Genomic DNA, 20135 nt, shown 5'->3' on the forward strand with positions numbered 1-20135 from the left:
TTAACAGAATGTTGTGGGTTTTACCGTCTCACATTGAGTGAGACTGTGGGGTAATATTTGAAGTTTTGAACAAACAAGAGGCTGATATTCTTGGACCCAGCAAATGAATCAGTTGGATTGGCATTGAATATGTGAACCATTATTGGGATGGGATAATTTATACAATTCCACAGTTCTACCTGTAACTTCCAATGTGCAAAGTTGTTCTACCCTGATCAGCTTGATGTTGCAAAAAAACAAGAAAAATTAATGTATCTTACTTACCCTGATGATTCTTGGTTTTGGGAAATATCTGCTGCAGATCAGTCCCCAATTTTATTTATAGTAACGGTATAACCATATAATTCAGGCAGACAAGCACAATTCATAAATAATGTTGTGAATTGTGATGAAATGAAATTATGTTTTATACTTGTGTTATGACTGTAGCTGCTTATTATATTAGTCACATATTGCAATTAAATCTTCTTACATTAGTGAGACTTGAGTTGTCAATGCACTAAATGCTTGACATGAACAGTTTAACAGTTAAATGTTTTACTTGTCAGAAATTGTTATTTTAAAATTATTGTGTTTGAGTTTATGATAGAAGTTAAATCAGAAATTATTTCAGTTTATTTTACATACAGTTTCTATTGGAAAGTGGCGACTGAATTAAGTACAATGACAACTTGTGTTGGTTTGACAGTGCCTAAATATTTTATCTTGAATGATACCTCTATATATGGTACTGGTTATTAATATGTGTATGCAGGGTGGAATTCTGAGAACGTGAGCTCATATATTCAAGATTGACCTAGCCTAGAAACATGATCAGTTCAAAAAATTTCTGATATATAATGTAAAATTAAATTAGGTACACATTTTTGCTCCAATATGATATGTGCACATGTTCACCCCTCCCAAATTCCACCCTGCTGGTGAGATCCTGAGATGGATGTATGGTTTGGTACTACAAGAAGTATAGTAAATTTTCAACTCATTAATCAGAACTGGACTGGAATTTTGCCCAGAAGCCACCTGTACATGAATCAGAAGTTTTTTTTTCAACTCGGTGACCTTGTTAACCTTAGGCCATATCTATCTCAGCATTGGCCAACCACTCTACACATTTATTGTCACTTATTATGTATCAATTGCAAAAAAATAATATGAGGCCCAAAGACATAAATGACATTTTATCTGTGACCATTGTCTTATACGTATAATTTAACCTTTGACAATTAATATGAAGGCACGTTGTGACCTTTTTTGAATTACCAGTGGAACAATCACTTTCACCCAGTTTTTGAAAAAGTCTATCTAATATCCATTATGGAATTGAAAAATTATATTTGATTTTAACCTTATGTTGTATGGTTTTTGATGAAGGTACCTGAATGACTTGCATGGATAATTCCAATGTCATTCACAGTTGTTGAATTTACAATTTATTTGTAATGGCATTGTGCTGAATCATGCTGCTGTATTAAAAATAATAAGTCTCCTCATATAAAACATGTGATGGTTCACAGAGAATATCTTCCAGTTCCAGACTATCTCTATACTAACTAAATTCAAAGTAGTCCTTTCGATTAATTTTTTTAAAGGGTTAACAATGGAAGAGAAACCATACAGCACACTATCTAGGTGGCAGAAAAGACGGCGAATTGTTGAAGCTGAACAAGAAATTAAGAAAAAAATAAAGCTGGATCTGCCAGCTCAAGTTCGAGTTCAACTTCATCAGTCAATGTAGAGTTAGCTGGAGAATCTACCAGTTTTACGGGAGGGGTTTCAAAGTTTTCTGAAGATATAACTATGGAAACTGCTTCAGGAACTTCTCCAATGATTGCATTTATGGCAGGGACTGGTTTTGATGGAAGTAGAAACCTTGTTGAGACTCTGCCCTTGGAAAAAAGGACTGGAGATGTTCCATTTTTGGATGACTCTACTTTGGAACAACCTGTGCCTGAAAATGATAACAGTAAAGCTTACTAATCAGATGTGACTAAAGTTGAATCAGCTATAAGAAATTTCTCCATTGAGTGTCAAAATTTCTCTAACCAACAAATGACCTGCCTATTACATCACCTGAGCTCTTTCTTTCCTGGCATTGTGCTAACTGCAAAGACTTTGAAGCAAGAAGGCCATCTTGATGTTTCCATGAAAAAATTCCCTCATGGCAGGTATGACCACTTGAAGAATTGTCAAGAAAGTATTTCAGCTCCTTTGAAAGATAATAAATTTCAGGACCAAATATTTCCATAAATGTAAATATAGATGGGATACCTCTGTATCAAGATGCTAGACGTTTTCATGCTTATCCCATTCTATTGCAGTTGTGTATCCCTGATGCTTCAAAAATAATTTGTGTAGGAGTCTACCTTTCTGAATCTGGAAATGACAATAAAATGCCTGCTATAAACAAATTTCTTGAAGATTTTGTTGAAGAAATGTCCCACATGCTTAGTGAAGGATTGAAAATTGATGAAAAGCACTTTGAAGTTGGCATTCAAGCCTTTGTTTGTGACGCTCCAGCTCGTTCTGAATTGAAAAGGATTGTAAATCATAACTCGTATGGAGGCTGTGAACGTTGCATTCAAAAAGGTTCATATGCTGGTGGTCACGTAGTTCGTCCGGACATCAATGCCCCCATAAGAACTGATGAGGAATTTTTGGCTCAAGCTGATCCATCTCACCACAAGCAAGGGCCGCATTCTATCATTGAACAACTTGGAGTTGGAATGGTTTCAAGATTCCCTCTGGACTACATGCATCTTGCTTGTTTGGGAGTAATGAAAAGAATGCTGAACAGGTTAAAATTTTCCAACAAAGGAGAAGTTCGATGCCACTTGGATAGCACAAAGCAGCAACTTTTGAATACAGAAATCAATACTTTTCCATCAAATCTGCCTTCAGATTTTAATAGGAAGTTAGCTGGAGGATTTGGATCACTAGCATACTGGAAAGCCAGTAAATTGCGTTTGTTTATGTTGTATGCTGACATTATGGTCTTCTTAGAAATTCTACCAGAGTGTTATTATTTAAATTTCTTGAATTTCAGCCTTGCCATGATGATTTTGCTGAGTCCAAATCAAATTTCCAACGTTGAAAATGCTCGTACTCTGCTAAAACAATTTGTCTCCAGCTCAATAGAATTGTATGGGTCAAGTTTCTTGTCATATAATGTCCACTCCTTGATCCATCTTCCCGATGATTATATGAAGTATGGTTCCCTTGACAATGTTTCATGTTTTCCATGAAAGCTACTTAGGAGTGAGTGTTAAAGGAAGGTTGTCTGGGAGAAATAAACCTTTGGAACAAATATGTAGGCACCTGAGTCTGGAAAATAAAAGAATTACAATTGCAAAATCTACAAGTAATTTTGTAAAAGAGTAAATTCTTCTATGTAAAAGGTTCACTTTTGAAAAGCGGTGTCATTGGAGACAGAGAAAACTGCGTCATGTTGAAATAGGGGACATTGCAATCATCACTGCAATTGATAAAAATAGACTGTTAATGTTTTTTTAACAATCCCTATTTTACGAGCCAGTTGATTCGCAATTAGTCGGTATCCATAAAGTCCAGATTAGTGACAAGCAGGATATTGTAACCCTTGAACGAATTCAAACTGGGCCACCCTGGGGCAGGGTGGCCCAGTGGTTAAAGTTCAGAGTACCAAGATTGACGCACTAGAGAGGCGCGGGTTCGATCCCAGCTCTGTGCGACAGTTTCTGGTCAGAATCGGCAAGGAGGCCGGGCGGTTAAGCAAAGCAGAATTTAGCAGTGCGTTGCGAGTTCGAGACCTCAAAATGCTGTGAATGTTATGCGATGTTAAGAATCGGCGACAGGCCTACGGCCTAATAAACGCTGAAACCGCTATTATTATTATTATTATTATTCCAAAATGATGCTGCTCCCCAAAAAGGATTACTACATAACAATTAAACTGTTGCACGCCAAATGACCGCTTGTTTGATAGGGTCTGCTTTCAATTTTTTAAATGGATGTTTTTTTCCCTTGAATCATTTTGAAATTAGAGGAAGTAAAGTAATAGATTTGATTATTTGTGTCTTGGAAACTGTGTACTATGTCTGATGAATCCATTTATAAATAATAAAAATTCGTATGAATCCTTAAATTTGGAGTGTGTTATGTGATATATTATGCAGTGAATATTTCATATTAAAATTGTACATTGTTAGGCTTTAAATACCCTGTAATATTTTTCATAAATGTCTAATCGCCTCAAAATTTGCACGATTTCTATATATGATTTCAATTTGAAAAATGTCAGCAATAAAGAAATGCCAGTCCCCATCCAACCAGAAGAAAGTATTCTAACTCTTATATCTTTCGTTTTTGCAAACATTTAAATTTAATGAATATAAACAGGAGTCATAAATAGTGTGTTCAAATTTCTAATACCGTTTAATGTTTTATCAAGAGTTTTTTTGCAAGAATAGTGTGCTCAAAATTTCTAATACCATTCTTCTAATACCATTCCACAGTCTACTTGTTTTACCAAGAGTTTTTGTGAGAATAGTGTGCTCAAAATTTATAATACCATTTAATGTTTTACCAATTGTTCTTTATAAAAATAGTGTTCTCAAAATTCCTAATACCGTTAAATGTTTTACCCAGAGTTTTTATAAGAGAGTAGAATACTTTCCTGGTCATCCGGCTTCGGTAGGGGTTATTAAAAAAATACTTTCAATTTTTGAGTCTTGGTTAGTTTTGTTGTATCAAGATACAACAAAAACTCTTCAGCTTAATGTGCATTAATTCATAATAATATATATACAGATTCTTTTCTTCAATCATGTACAAACAATTTGTGGGCATTTTTTTAAGAAAATGCCTGGCAGGTGGTTCCATCTGAATGGCTATTTAAAGAAAATGATACAGTTCATGTTTGGTGGCCTTCAGATGTAAACGTTAACCATCTTGCAGAGCAGAAAGCACATGTTGGAAAATGGTGGTAACATTTTCCTGTTAAACGGTCTGTAAGTTGTAACTATAATCTATGGGTGTTCACCATACTTTACCATATGTTCATGGATCAGCACATAAGTGTCATAATTAGGTATTAATGGCAGGACGGGTTACAACCTCAAGTAAGTTGTAACTATAATCTATGGGTGTTCACCATACTTTACCATATGTTCATGGATCAGCACATGAGTGTCATAATTAGGTATTAATGGCAGGACGGGCTAAGCCCCTCCCTATAGTAATAGTTAGACAATTAATTTATAAATATATAAATAGTTGGACAAATATTTGAAAATATGACCATGAAATTATTTAGGGGGCTTGAGTATATTATAGGTGAGCTGAAGCCTCCCATAAACTTTCTTTATGATACCACTGAATTATAGCCCCTAGATCACTATAATTCTATCTGTTACCTGCACATTGAAACTGTAACTCATTAGGTGCAAGCCACTCTGATTGAATCTGTTGCTTGCATACCGCCCTAGGGTTGATATAAATCCCTATGGTGATATAAATATATCAATATCACATTAACATAAATTATTTAGGAAGGCATTATATATATAATATTTGTAACATTTCTCTTTTATATGTGTTCCAAACCAATTATCCGCTTAGCATAATAAAAAAGTTCCTTTTTTAAACAGCTAGCGAACCTCTGCAGAAGCATTTATTTTGTATGAAATTTGATATATTTTAGATAACTACGAGAGAGCAGTGCACAACATGCTACACGGCGATGGGTCCTCAACGGCTCCGGAATCCGAAACGTACAGTCCGAATCCTGCTTATATGCAGAGTAAACGGAAATCGTCGCCGTGTGGCAATTTAACATCAGTTGATCCTGCTTCTTCTTCGTGTAGCACGAAGCGGAGAAAAGTTATACCTACCTACCTCCGCTAAGTGAAGGCTTGATGTACTGTTCACAGATACATGTACGTTTCTGATCAAAATCTACAGGTTATTTACTTTGATTAAATGAGTATCAATGTTTTATTGATCCATTCAATTGTGATAAACATGTTATTGTATCGTCATTAGCTACGGCCTCATGTCATATCTGAATAATTTTCATGCATCGGGTGTTTTAGCCTTTAATTTAGCGTAGAAGCTACCAAATAATCTGTTTACATTTTCAGACACCGATTTCGGCAATATGTTTACATAATCATTTACTGTATGTGTTCTTGTAAACTTAACAGTATGTGAGAATGATAGCGATTCGGACGGAGGGCCCACACCTCTACCCCATCAACATCGAGTTTCTCTCAATGTCACCGACGAATTTGTTCCACTTGAGTGAGTAATTTAAAATTCATAATTCCGCTTCATATTAATTGAAAGATACCGTGCTTTGTTGAGATGTATTTCAGGGTGTCACTAGGAAATGCCACAGAAATCCAAGAGTTTCCCTCACAATTGAATTGGGAATAGCATGTTTCGGAGGAGATTTGTTCTTAACTTTAAGGAACAATCCAGGACGTTTAGTGATCATTTTCGTATTGCACCAACAGAAGACAATGTACATATCGTTAAAATAGTTTAATATTATGTATTATGTAGGTAGGATTCCTTACATTTCCCTTCTCTGTCTCTCTCGAGCAGGCGACCGACGTCCCGTGTAAGCGACCTCTTGTTCGAGTGTCTTAGTTTACGTTGCTTTTCACCTGTGCCTCCTTGTCACTTCGTCTTTTTGAGATGCTAACGCTGCTTCTTTCGAGCCAGACCTGGCGACATATTAAATCGTCAAATATAAATAACGTTATTACTCTAATGTTGAAAAATCACAATAGGTATCAAGCGATTTTGATACAAAGCTCGGAGTGCAGGCTGTAAACCTACTTCAATGAGGTCCTGAAGTCCGTATGTCATGTTGAACATTTTTGAAGATGCTATCTCTTCTAATTTCGCAAATGTTCGCTTAATTAAATTCAAATGAATCGATTATAGCGCACCTATTACTTGAAAAACCCTTTTTTGTGTTAACAGAGCATCGGGAGCTTCAGTAAGCAACCCTATTGAAGATATTGAGACACATGCTGGGTTAGTCATGCCTGCATTTTCATACAATATATAATTTTACTATTAATGAGATAGGCGGATGTTGCAGACAAGTATTTAGTTCTGAAATAGTTCATTGTATAGTGTGACCTAAACTAAACGTTTTGTGCCTCAGGATTCACCTGATCATTTTACCTGTATGAGTGTTGGTTGAAATTTTAATATTCCGATATTCAACCAGCGTTTACTTACATGTTTAATAGGGAACCTCTTATAGAAGGTATTTTGGCCCGTCGATGCTCCCTAGAAGGTCTTGAAGGATCATGTTATCATGGGATGGTTCTACGTTATCTGACTGCGGGTCTCAGTTGTGGGTTTGAGTTAAAAATTCGGTAGGTTTCTTCGATTTGCCGCTCAATGTCTTGTACGTCAGTATCGTTTCGTTCGTCGTCAACTTCTATCGCGTTGCTGATGAATGACATAATTCTGATTCACTGTGACCTCATTTATGCTAAATTATATTTTCGAATTGTACTGAACTCGCAGACATTACTAAGAGCGTATGAATTATTTCAGCATTTTCGTAGTTTTATCACTCGTTACTTATTTTAATGTTATTTCTCTCTAGTGACTTCAAGCAAGAAGGAACAACAGAAATGAACGTCGATAAAAATGCAAAAGAAATAAGCTTGATAAAAGCTATCGTACTTGAAAACAACTTGTTACTAAAGCAGATGGTGAAGAAAGATGCTGTAGTGTTTGAGCCACGTACGTTCGTCAAGCCTGCCACGACGCAAGACGAGCTGCAAGCTCTTACGTCTCGGTCAGATTTGGTGAGTTAGTCATCTCAGCCGATGTTTCCTCGTCTTACATGTGTAAAAACTGATTATTTCTAAAGGTTGATCCTGCGCTGCTCGTGAGGTTTCATGATGCTATTAACCGAACATGTGAACAGTGGACATTTTTACTTTTTGATTGGGGTAAAACGTGTGACTACTCATCAGAAGCCCTATAAGGGACCCGGATTTCGCTTTCCTAGGGGGATTGTTCCTGAGCGCCCAACCGCTGAGCTCGCGGTGTCTGACTGCAGGTCTCAGTTGTGAGATTAAGTTATTATGCAGGTAGGATTCTTTACATTTCCCTGCTCTGTCTCTCTCGTGCGGGCGGCCGACGTCTCGTATAAGCGACCTCTTGTTCGAGTGTCTTCGTTTCTGTAGCTTGTCACCTGTCCCTCCCTGTCACTTCGTGGCTAAGTTTGCTTATTTCGAGTCGACTTCAACGTGCTTGACAATAGAGACCTTCCGATCCTTGTGAGTGATGAATCATTTGAAATATATTGAAAAATTGAGACCTTCTGCCTTTCTGGCGATGTTAATTTTTGACCTCCGGTGCGAAATAGCTTCATAGGTGAAGCGCTAGCAAACCTTTGTACTACTTTAATTACTGATAAACCTGTATTCCCAAAAGCATGGACACATTTTCATTAATCTCCTCTTATATTTAATGAATAACTTGCCCATCATGTCAAATGAAAATGCAAGGTGAATAAAAAGGTGTCAATTATAAAAGGCTGCGAAAAAATAGCTTAGCAGGTGATGGTACAGATATTGCTAGAAGTCCGGGCCAGTTGCTGAATTAATGATGAATGAAATTAGTATTAATAAGTCCTTTATTTGTTTTACAGATTCCGATTCTTGTTGCTTGTAAGGAATCCACCCTCAACCGCTCAGCTACCTCGATGTTGAAAATGCTACTAACCAGGGACTTGGCTCTGAAATACACCATGACTGGACTTGGTCTTCGACGACAACGTGCGAAGATCAAATTCGAAAACTCTCCTGCGTGTATTGCCATTGATCGTAAGAAATTTCAACCAAATTAATTCATATGGCTACTCAATTCTTCAGGTTAAAAATGTTAAATGTATTGACGAGTAGTTTGAGTGCGCCAGAGACATCGTGAATCAAGTTATGGTTGGTATAGGTTTCATATCAAAACCCTCATAAAATTGTTTTGTTTTATTAAAAATGTTCAACTCATTTCTCAGAGGCACTAAGCAAAGTACCCGAGTACAGCCAGGAACCGCGAGCCAACGTCAAAACTGCAATTAGATTAGCATTAAAAGGTTAGTACAAGTTTACCTCTTTCGCAACTTCTCACTCGACTGCATATATAAGTGTATATAATTAATCTTCCCAGTGACGTCCTAATATCTATTTTAGTGGGGTTTCAGTCCTCAAAAAATTCTGAAGCCCAGCTGCCCCCCTACTCCGCTAATATTTTGTATATGACAACCAGAGTTGGCTTAGTCTAGTGTGGCCGCCACCTTACGAGGATGTGATGTCATCTCGACCAAGCGCCGGCAACCTGTACGGCCGGGCCTTGCTCAACCGTGTTTTCTTCACATTTAATGTAAGAGTTTGGACTCATACCTAGCCTTGTGTATTGAATTATCATTCATGGTACTTTTGTCTTCATTTAAAGTTCGACTCACCCGATATGACAGTTGACTATGAGAATCATCACTATTATTATAATGTAGAGGTCACGACCGAGTTACATTCATGGTGAGAATTAAATTCTACAGATTCACCATCTGAAAAATCATAGACCAGCAGAGTCTGAGAATTATTATTCAAGGCAATCGCATTACACCCTTTCTACACTCTGTTGTAATAAAGTTGACTCATATTCAGAAATATTATAGGGAGCTCATTTTCCAGGCAGCGAGTTTTTCAGCCGATGACGACTGTGAAAATATGACGACTGTTCCCGACTGTAAAAATATAATCAGAAAGCTGCAAATAACTTATACATGATATACCTTTCATAATTAATAATCAGCTGTTCCATCTTTTCCCTTCTCATCATTACCATACTAAAAATCTTCCTCCATTCAGTGAATTCGAGGATGACATCTACGTAGCTAGTAGGTCATAACTCTGCAAAGATAACTCGCTTACTTGTATATGAAATTGCTGCGAATGGGTCTGTTCTGCCTTCTGTTCTGTCCACGTGGTCATGATACTGAACTGAACTGCACAATAATATTTATGGCAATGGCGGTGAAAATAGTTCAGCCTGGGATACAATTGCCTTTTAGAGCTCTCGTTCGACTGTAGTATTCAGTAGTTATGAGTATATTGCGACTCCAGCCTTCACTGTAGTTATTATGTAATATAAATTTGTAAATATGTTTTAGCCTTGCACTGAGAAGATTCCTGAGATGGAAAGTTGTAGATTAGATTTGTGTTCGGAGTCGACCGGCGAACGCGTTACTTAGAGGGGTTAAAATATATATTATTCAATAATATAAAAATATATAAGGAAAAACAAACTACCATTGTTGAGAGAGAGCCAACAACGTTTTTTCTGTCAACGAATAAATTGAAAGCGAGAGTAGAATATCAGCATCGTCCCGGCAGCGTCTTTTATAGGGGACGAAATCGTGACTCCGTGAGAACCTGCCTATCCCAACATAGATATATATATATTTAAATATAATTTCTAAAGTGCCAGTTGCGCGAAAATAAACAGATTTTTTTAGATGTCCCTAAAAATCTTTTTGTGCCACTCCTCGTCTTTTATTTCATCATTTAGACACCTTGAAAGGGACGCAAGAAGCTCTTCCGGGCCGGTCTTTCTCAGCTGGTCGTTACAAAGCAGCTGGAGAAACAGCAGCTCCCGTCAGCAAAATAATTATTCCAAACGCTGTCGTCGTGCATTTTGTTTCAATTTGTTTATCTCGGAATTTGATCCACAATTTCAATTTCGGCTCAAAATATGGAGATCGAAGGCGTCATACCACGTGCCATTTGGGATTCTGAATAGTTCGGTGGACAGGCAGGGTGGATAGGGTTACCTAGTGGTTACAACTAGGATTGTGAAGAGAGGCAGTTAATAACAGCAAAATTGGAGCAGCGAGTTACGTGTACCAGATCATAAAAAAGCTGTGAAATCTCCGCTATGTTAAGAATCGGTGGCAGGCCTACGGCCCAATGTACGCTGATATCGCGATTACTCTCTTAAAACGCATGAACTTTCTTTTTCAAATCAATGCGAAGTCGAACTTCCTGTGTACAGACCTTCTTAAATGTAAGGAAATTGTTGCCGATGACATTCCTCATCGTCAAAGACGCGACCAAACTGACCTCGTGAGGTCGAATGTTTGTGCCGGCGGTTGTGCTGCAGGGGCGACTCGCTTAATTATTAAACATCGGTGAAATAGTTGAATAACTAATTGAATTTTATGTACTTGGGTGGCCCACATAATTGATTGCTAATCTCACCTTGGCTTGAAAAGTTTAATTTGTAATCAAACTGCCATTGTCACATCGAACCTGTCAGTTGAGTGCAGTCAACGTGGATAATAACATGAAGTCAAATGTCAAATCGGATCACTGACACTAACTTCTAATATAGCAATCGTAGCAATTCAGTTACATTTACTCGATCTTTGTGCGCACGGTGGTGGGTGTTGGATCATCAGCATTGAACTGCCTGTCGCCAATCCCTGTACTTTATTTGAGGAGGAAAAAAGCTGCAGTAACAGTAATGATGATATTGTTGATGCATGCAACCAGAAAGCTTAACTTATACTGCACGTCCAGCAACATTTTAACATGCATGTTATTGTTGCCACCAACAACGGAGCGATCAAGACGTTCAAGCCATGATAAAAAATATCAAAATTATGTTCTGAAATGATCATAATTACTGAAAAAATTCCTTTCGTTTAAGATCTAATATAAGTTTTAATTAAATTAAATTTATATATGTGAAAAAATGCTGGGTTCCCAGCATTGTTCCATGGGGTGATTTTTTGTAGCGAAACGTTGTCATTCTTTCCAGATGAAATTGTTTTAACTGAATTGATCGATAATTTAATGCTTTTCCATGGCCATACGATTGAAGAAGGCAACAGTCCGACACAGGCGCCTCACGAGGCGGCGATTGTCTAATAAATCAAACGGAGGCGTATAACCCTTGCTAGAATTGCACACAGAGGACACACTCGTCAAATAAGACTAGAACAAGTCTCTTATCAATCTTATACCTAACCCCCATCGTTGATAAGCGTAGGGGCTTCAAAAGGGGCTTTCAACGTTTAGAAATTAATTTATATTCAGGAGCAATTTGTATAAACTATGATTAACTACTGAATACTACGGTCATCTGAAGTGCCATAAACGTCAATTTTACCCCGGACTGAAGTATTATCACTGCCGCTATCACAGTCCTCGTGGAGCAGAGTTGCTTATCATGACTACACGGACGAAATAATAGAATTATTCATTGGTACATGACCAACAGATAATTTGTCTCGTATTTAACAACCACTCATTCTGTAGTCGTTATAAAAAGGTCAGCGAGTTATCAGTAGTATGCAATCTCCTACATATCTTCGAGCCCACAGAAGGCAGTGAGATTTGAGTACGGTATTTGAATAAAAAATAATTTCTATTGGTATAATGGAAATTAATTTTCCTAATTGAATATACATTAAACCACTTACTGAAGCGTACTATTATATTTACTAATTATATTCTCAATTAAATTTAATAATGACACTATCTGCCATCAATAAATTACGTCACGAGGCGCCGTATCCAAGAAGCCGCTGATATTCTTATCTTCCCGTCATGAAGAAGCACAAACCGAAATAGGATATTTGCTTCGCTAATGATTATTATTTCAGCACTGGACTGATGTGGTTTTGTTTCTTGAGCGTTTTGATCGTTTAATTATCGGTAACAGGAATAATCATCAACTACATATTGACTATTATATTATATCATATTCCCATGCTTTAAAGCCGGGACAGAAATGTATTCAACTTTCATGTGTATTTTAGGAAATTCAACCCAGCAAATTTAACCTGAGAGGTACTCGATTATTTTACACCCAAGTTTTCTTTTTTCATTAAAATTCAAATCCTCATCGCATGTCATCATTTATTTTTATTGCTCACTTGAACATGCGGGCGTTATTCATGTTGCTGAATAATAATAAGAAAGAAGTCTTTCATGACTTTTTATACTGAAGAAAACTTATTGGTTACATGCATTGTTGTACTAAAAATTTTACTACATTGGGTGGGCTGGAAGGAGACATCAAGCAACCAATATATATTTTTTATAATAACTAGATATTTTCTTTTAATTCCAGAGTAAGTTAGCGTTAAATACATTGAATAAATCACAACCTTTTATTATGTACTCGTAGTCATGATACTGTTCTGATACGCGTAATATAGTGTTTGCGACGGCGAGAAACGGAGCGAGAATAGTTTAGTCTGGGATACAATTACCTATGGAAGCTTCTCGCTTGACAAAGTATTCAGTAATTATGCATATGAAACAACGTCAATTTCACATATTAACTTCTTAGCTTTTTTCCTTCGTATATACAGGGTGCGGCGTGGGAACTTACTCTTTTAAAAAAATCACAAAGTAAAAAGTATTAAAGATAGCGTTTTAATTCTTTCTTTTTTACAAAGAGCTACATCTGTCTCTTATACACATCTAGATGTGTATAAGAGACAGGAATATTACATCTTGTAGGTGACCTCCATGCTGTTCAATACATTTTGTCAGACGAGATCGGAAGTTTCGCTCCACCTTCTCAAGCATGTCTGGACCAATGTCAGCAATAGCAACGCGAATGTTGTTCTTCNACAGCGGCTTGATGAGGCGCCTTTGTCCGACAGCCGCGGACATTTCAATCGCTCGGTCATGAAGAAGCATTCGATGTTCAAATATTTGTTAAAACGAAGCATGTTTCCCTTTGCTAAAATCATTGAATAACTCGGTGTAATGAAGTGTTGCTGCAAATTTCCCACTACTGTATGTCAGACTACGAAGTTTAAGTAGGACCGACTCTGACGTGGGTGTTGAATTGATTTGATTGATTGATTGACATTTTATCTGTGACTATTGCCTTATACGTATAATTTAACCTCTGGCAATTAATATGAAGGCACATTGTGACCTTTTTTGAATTACCAGTGGAACAATCACTTTCACCCAGAAATTCCGACTCATTAATCAGAACTAGACTGGAATTTTGCCCAGAAGCCACCTGTACATGAATCAGAAGTTTTTTTTTCAACTCGGTGACCTTGTTAACCTTAGGCCATATCTATCTCAGCATTGGCCATTGGCCAACCACTCTACACATTTATTGTCACTTATTATGTATCAATTGCAAAATACTATGATACCAAAAGACATAAATACTATGAGGCCCAAAGACATAAATGACATTTTATCTGTGACCATTGCCTTATAGGTATAATTTAACCTCTGGCAATTAATATGAAGGCACGTTGTGACCTTTTTTGAATTACCAGTGGAACAATCACTTTCAACTAGTTTTTGAAAAAGTCTATCTAATATCCATTATAGAATTGAAAAATGATATTTGATTTTAACCTTAAGTTGTGTGGTTTTTGATGAAGGTACCTGAATGACTTGCATGGATAATTCAAATGTCATTCACAGTTGTTGAATTTACAATTTATTTGTAATGGCATTGTGCTGAATCATGCTGTTGTATTAAAAAGAATAAGTCTCCTCATATAAAACATGTGATGGTTCACAGAGAATATCTTCCAGTTCCAGACTATCTCTATACTAACTAAATTCAAAGTAGTCCTTTCGATGAATTTTTTAAAGGGTTTACAATGGAAGGGAAACCATACAGCACACTATCTAGGTGGCAGAAAAGACGGCGAATTGTTGAAGCTGAAGAATAAATTAAGAAAAAAAATGAAGCTGGATCTGTCAGCTCAAGTTCGAGTTCAACTTCATCAGTCAATGTAGAGTTAGCTGGAGAATCTCCCAGTTTTACGGGAGGGGTTTCAAAGTTTTCTGAAGATATAACTATGGAAACTGCTTCAGGAACTTCTCCAATGATTGCATCTCTGGCAGGGACTGGTTTTGAAGGAAGTAGAAACCTTGTTGAGACTCTGCCCTTGGAAAAAAATGACTGGAGATGTTCCATTTTTGGATGACTCTACTTTGGAACAACCTGTGCCTGAAAATGATAACAGTAAAGCTCACTTATCAGATGTGACTAAAGTTGAATCAGCTTTAAGAAATTTCTCCATTGAGTGTCCAAATTTCCCTAACCAACAAATGACTCGCCTATTACATCACCTGAGCTCTTTCTTTCCTGGCATTGTGCTAACTGAAAGACTTTGAAGCAAGAAGGCCATCTTGATGTTTCCATGAAAAAATTCCCTCATATGCCCACTTGAAGAATTGGCAAGAATGTATTTCTGCTCATTTGAAAGATAATAAATTTCAGGAACCAAATATTTCCATAAATGTAAATATAGATGGGATACCTCTGTATCAAGATGCTAGACGTTTTCATGCTTATCCCATTCTATTGCAGTTGTGTATCCCTGATGCTTCAAAAATAATTTGTGTAGGAGTCTACCTTTCTGAATCTGGAAATGACAATAAAATGCCTGCTATAAACAAATTTCTTGAAGATTTTGTTGAAGAAATGTCCCACATGCTTAGTGAAGGATTGAAAATTGATGAAAAGCACTTTGAAGTTGGCATTCAAGCCTTTGTTTGTGACGCTCCAGCTCGTTCTGAATTGAAAAGGATTGTAAATCATAACTCGTATGGAGGCTGTGAACGTTGCATTCAAAAAGGTTCATATGCTGGTGGTCACGTAGTTCTTCCGGACATCAATGCCCCCATAAGAACTGATGAGGATTTTTTGGCTCAAGCTGATCCATCTCACCACAAGCAAGGGCCGCATTCTATCATTGAACAACTTGGAGTTGGAATGGTTTCAAGATTCCCTCTGGACTACATGCATCTTGCTTGTTTGGGAGTAATGAAAAGAATGCTGAACAGGTTAAAATTTTCCAAAAAAGGAGAAGTTCGATGCCACTTGGATAGCACAAAGCAGCAACTTTTAAATACAGAAATCAATACTTTTTCATCACATATGCCTTCAAATTTTAATATGCAGTTCGCTGGAGGATTTGGATCACTAGCATACTAGAAAGCCAGTGAATTACGTTTGTTTATGTTGTATGTTGGCATTATGGTCTTCTTAGAAATTCTACCAGAGTCTTATTATTTAAATTTCTTGAATTTCAGCCTTGCCATGAGGATTTTGCTGAGTCCAAATCAAATTTCCAACGTTGAAAATGCTCGTACTCTGCTAAAACAATTTGCCTCCAGCTCAATAGAATTGTATGGGTTGATTATTTGTTTCTTGGAAACTGTGTTCTATGTCTGATGAATCCATTTATAGATATTAAAAATTAGTATGAATCCTTACATTTGGAGTGTGTTATGTGATATATTATGCTTTGAATATTTCATAATAAAATTGTACATTGTTAGGCTTCAAATAACCTGTAATATTTTTCATAAATGTCTAATCGCCTCAAGATTTGTACGATTTCTATGTATGATTTCAATTTGAAAAATGTCAGCAATAAAGAAATGCCAGTCCCCATCCAACCAGAAGAAAGTATTCTAACTCTTATATTTTTCGTTTTTGCAAACATTTAAATTTAATGAATATAAACAGGAGTCATAAATAGTGTGTTCAAAATTTCTAATACCGTTTAATGTTTTACCAAGAGTTTTTTTTGCAAGAATAGTGTGCTCAAAATTTCAAATACCATTCCACAGTCTACTTGTTTTACCAAGAGTTTTTTGTGAGAATAGTGTGCTCAAAATTTATAATACCATTTAATATTTTGCCAATTGTTCTTTGTTAAAATAGTGTGCTCAAAATTTCTAATACCGTTAAATGTTTTACCCAGAGTTTTTTATAAGAGAGTAGAATACTTTCCTGGTCATCCGGCTTCGGTAGGGGTTATTAAAAAAATACTTTCAATTTTTGAGTCTTGGTTAGTTTTGTCGTATCAAGATACAACAAAAACTATTCAACTTAATGTGCATTAATTCATAATAATATATTTACAGATTCTTTTCTTCAATCATGTACAAACAATTTGTGGGCATTTTTTTTGAAGAAAATGCCTGGCAGGTAGTTCCATCTGAATGGCTATTTAAAGAAAATGATACAATTCATGTTTGGTGGCCTTCAGATGGAAACGTTAACCATCTTGCAGAGCAGAAAACACATGTTGGAAAACGGTGGAAACATTTTCCTGTTAAACGGACTGCAATGACCTCAAGTAAGTTGCAACTATAATCTATGGGTGTTCACCATACTCTACCATATGTTCATGGATCAGCACATGAGTATCATAATTAGGTATTAATGGCAGGACGGGCTAAGCCCCTCCCTTTAGTAATAGTTGGACAATTAATTTATAAATATATAAATAGTTGGACAAATAATTTGAAAATATGACCATGAAATTATTTAGGGAGGCTTGAGTATATTATAGGTGGGCTGAAGCCTCCCATAAATTTTCTTTATGATGCCACTGAATTATAGCCCCTAGATCACTATAATTCTATCTGTTACCTGCACATTGAATCTGTAACTCATTAGGTGCGAGCCACTCTGATTGAATCTGTTGCTTGCATACCGCCCTAGGGTTGATATAAATCCCGTGGTGATATAAATATATTACATTAACATAAAATTATTTAGGAAGGCAATATTTGTAACATTTCTCTTTTATATGTGTTCCAAACCAATTAACCGCTTAGCATAATAAAAACGTTCCTTTTTTTAAACAGCTAGCTAACCTCTGCAAAAGCATTTATTTTGTATGAAATTTGATATATTTTAGATAACTACGCGAGAGCAGTGCACAACATGCTACACGGCGATGGGTCCTCAACGGCTTCAGAATCCGAAACGCACAGTCCGAATCCTGCTTATATGCAGAGTAAACGGAAATCGCCGCCGTGTGGCAATTTAACATCAGTTGATCCTGCTTCTTCTTCGTGTAGCACGAAGCGGAGAAAAGTTATACCTACCTCTGCTAAGAGAAGGCTTGATGTACTGTTCGCAGATACATGTACGTTTCTGATCAAAATCTACAGGTTATTTACTTTGATTAAATAAGTAGCAATGTTTCATTGATCCATTCAATTGTAATAAACATGTTATTGTATCGTCATTAGCTACGGCCTCATGTGATATCTGAATAATTTTCATGCATCGAGTGTTTTAGCCTTGAATTTAGCGTAGAGGCTGCCAAATAATNCTTGCCTTTCCCTTCTCTGTCTCTCTCGTGCGGGCGGCCGACGTCCCGTGTAAGCGACCTCTTGTTCGAGTGTCTTCGTTTCTGTAGCTTGTCAACTGTCCCTCCCTGTCACTTCGTGGCTAAGGTTGCTCATTTCGAGGCGACTTCAACGTGCTTGACAATAGAGACCTTCCGAAATATATTTAAAATATCTTGAAATATATTTAAAAATTGAGACCTGCCTTTCTGGCGATGTTAATTTTTGACCTCCGGTGCGAAATAGCTTCATAGGTGAAGCGCTAGCAAACCTTTGTACTACTTTAATTACTGATAAACCTGTATTCCTAAAAGCATGGACACATTTTCATTAATCTCCTCTTATATTTAATGAATAACTTGCCCATCATGTTAAATGAAAATGCAAGGTGAATACAAGGGTGTCAATTATAAAAGGCTGCGAAAAAAATAGCTTAGCAAGTGATGGTACAGATATTGCTAGAAATCCGGGCCAGTTGCTGAATTAATGATGAATGAAATTAGTATTAATAAGTCCTTTATTTGTTTTACAGATTCCGATTCTTGTTGCTTTTAAGGAATCCACCCCCAACCGCTCAGCTACCTCGATGTTGAAAATGCTACTAACCAGGGACTTGGCTCTGAAATACACCATGACCGGACTTGGTCTTCGACGACAACGTACGAAGATCAAATTCGACAACTCACCTGCGTGTATTGCCATTGAACGTAAGAAATTTCAACCAAAATAATTCATATGGCTACTCAATTCTTCGGGTTAAAAATATTAAATGTATTGACGAGTAGTTAGAGTGCGCCAGAGACATCGTGAATCAAGTTATGTCTGGTATGGGTTTCATATCAAAACCCTCATGAAATTGTTTTGTTTTATTAAAAATGTTCAACTCTTTTCTCAGAGGCCCTAGGCAAAGTACCCGAGTACAGCCAGGAACCGAGAGCCAACGTCAAAAATTCAATTAGATTAGCACTAAAAGGTTAGTACAAGTTTGCCTCTTTCGCAACTTCTCACTCGACTGCATATATAAATGTATAATTAATCCTCTCAGTGACGTCCTAATACCTATTTTAATGGGGTTTCAGTCCTCAAAAAATTCTGAAGCCCAGCTGCCCCCCTCCAAAAACAAAGTTATTCTAATTGGGAGGGGATCCTAAGGTGGGCTCAGCCTCTTCTGAGGTGAGCTTAGCCCTTCTGTCTCTGAATTCTATTGCCGCCATGGGTCCTATTCAATGATAGTTGACTGAAAACTAGATTGTTATTGATAAAAAAAGTTAAAAAGTAAAGCCTTATATAGTATAGTAAATACCAGATTGCGTCAAATTTTGTATGAATTGCAGGTGCAATCGACTGGTTGGGGCATCGGGGCAGAAGGAAGAACGCGACAGGTGAGACTGCAAACCGTCCAACTCCAATCAAGATTCTAACCCCAAGTCGTGTAACGAGGTCACAGGCTCACTTTGTTGCCCCGGATCCACCATCAGACGGGCCCGATTTCGCTACAGGCCTGATGCGAACGGTGGCTTGCGAAAGAGCTCTTCGCGGGTCCATTACATTCAACGTTTCCAGAATTGGTTATGGTTGAACATTCTCAGGCCCAGCCAGTTGCTTCTGAATTAAGTGCTAGTCCAAGTGAAGACTTCATTATACTTTAGATATAATTAATTTTTACTGCTGCTCGCATTGCCACGGCTGCTTAAGTCGTGTGCTCCTTTATGATCTTTGTGATTCGAATGTAATCTTGTGGTGATTCGAATTTTATGATATAATCTTGTTCCGATTCTCATGAAGGGCCAAAATTAACTTTTTTTAGTGTTTAGTGTATTAACTTTTTTTTAGTTAATCAACACATCGTTTTTCCTTACGGAATGTGTTGATTAATTTGTTAACATAACCAAAGGAATGCGAGAGCTCTCGATGAACATAGCATAAAAAATGTTGCGTACTCTATTATTTATCCTTTTTCTTCCGTTCGGATTA

The 20135-nt window shown here is 36.9% G+C and overlaps 2 protein-coding genes across 2 annotated transcripts; both read left to right on the forward strand.

Moving 5' to 3' along the window:
• The first annotated feature begins 7557 nt into the window (after positions 1–7557).
• Positions 7558–8860, forward strand: LOC125177735. The gene is made up of 2 exons (XM_047880047.1): positions 7558–7811; positions 8663–8860. Exons 1-2 carry the CDS (start codon positions 7590–7592, stop codon positions 8858–8860), a joined length of 420 nt encoding a protein of 139 aa, XP_047736003.1. The 5' UTR covers positions 7558–7589.
• Positions 8861–18784: 9924 nt separating this feature from the next.
• On the forward strand, positions 18785–19740 carry LOC108667742. The gene is made up of 3 exons (XM_018154807.2): positions 18785–18868; positions 19057–19134; positions 19496–19740. The coding sequence occupies exons 1-3, from the start codon at positions 18793–18795 to the stop codon at positions 19738–19740; spliced, it is 399 nt and encodes a 132-aa protein (XP_018010296.2). The 5' UTR covers positions 18785–18792.
• The last annotated feature ends 395 nt before the right edge of the window (positions 19741–20135 follow it).

Source organism: Hyalella azteca, unplaced genomic scaffold (assembly GCF_000764305.2).
Source record: "Hyalella azteca isolate HAZT.00-mixed unplaced genomic scaffold, Hazt_2.0.2 contig464, whole genome shotgun sequence".
NCBI lineage: Eukaryota > Metazoa > Arthropoda > Malacostraca > Amphipoda > Hyalellidae > Hyalella > Hyalella azteca.

Coding starts and splice junctions, on each gene's coding strand:
- LOC125177735 (XM_047880047.1), top strand. CDS start 7,590: ATGTTATTTCTCTCTAGTGACTTCAAGCAAGAAGGAACAACAGAAATG. Junction 7,812..8,662: donor TTACGTCTCGGTCAGATTTG/GTGAGTTAGTCA, acceptor TTTGTTTTACAG/ATTCCGATTCTTGTTGCTTG.
- LOC108667742 (XM_018154807.2), top strand. CDS start 18,793: ATGACCGGACTTGGTCTTCGACGACAACGTACGAAGATCAAATTCGAC. Junction 18,869..19,056: donor TGCGTGTATTGCCATTGAAC/GTAAGAAATTTC, acceptor CTCTTTTCTCAG/AGGCCCTAGGCAAAGTACCC. Junction 19,135..19,495: donor AATTAGATTAGCACTAAAAG/GTTAGTACAAGT, acceptor TATGAATTGCAG/GTGCAATCGACTGGTTGGGG.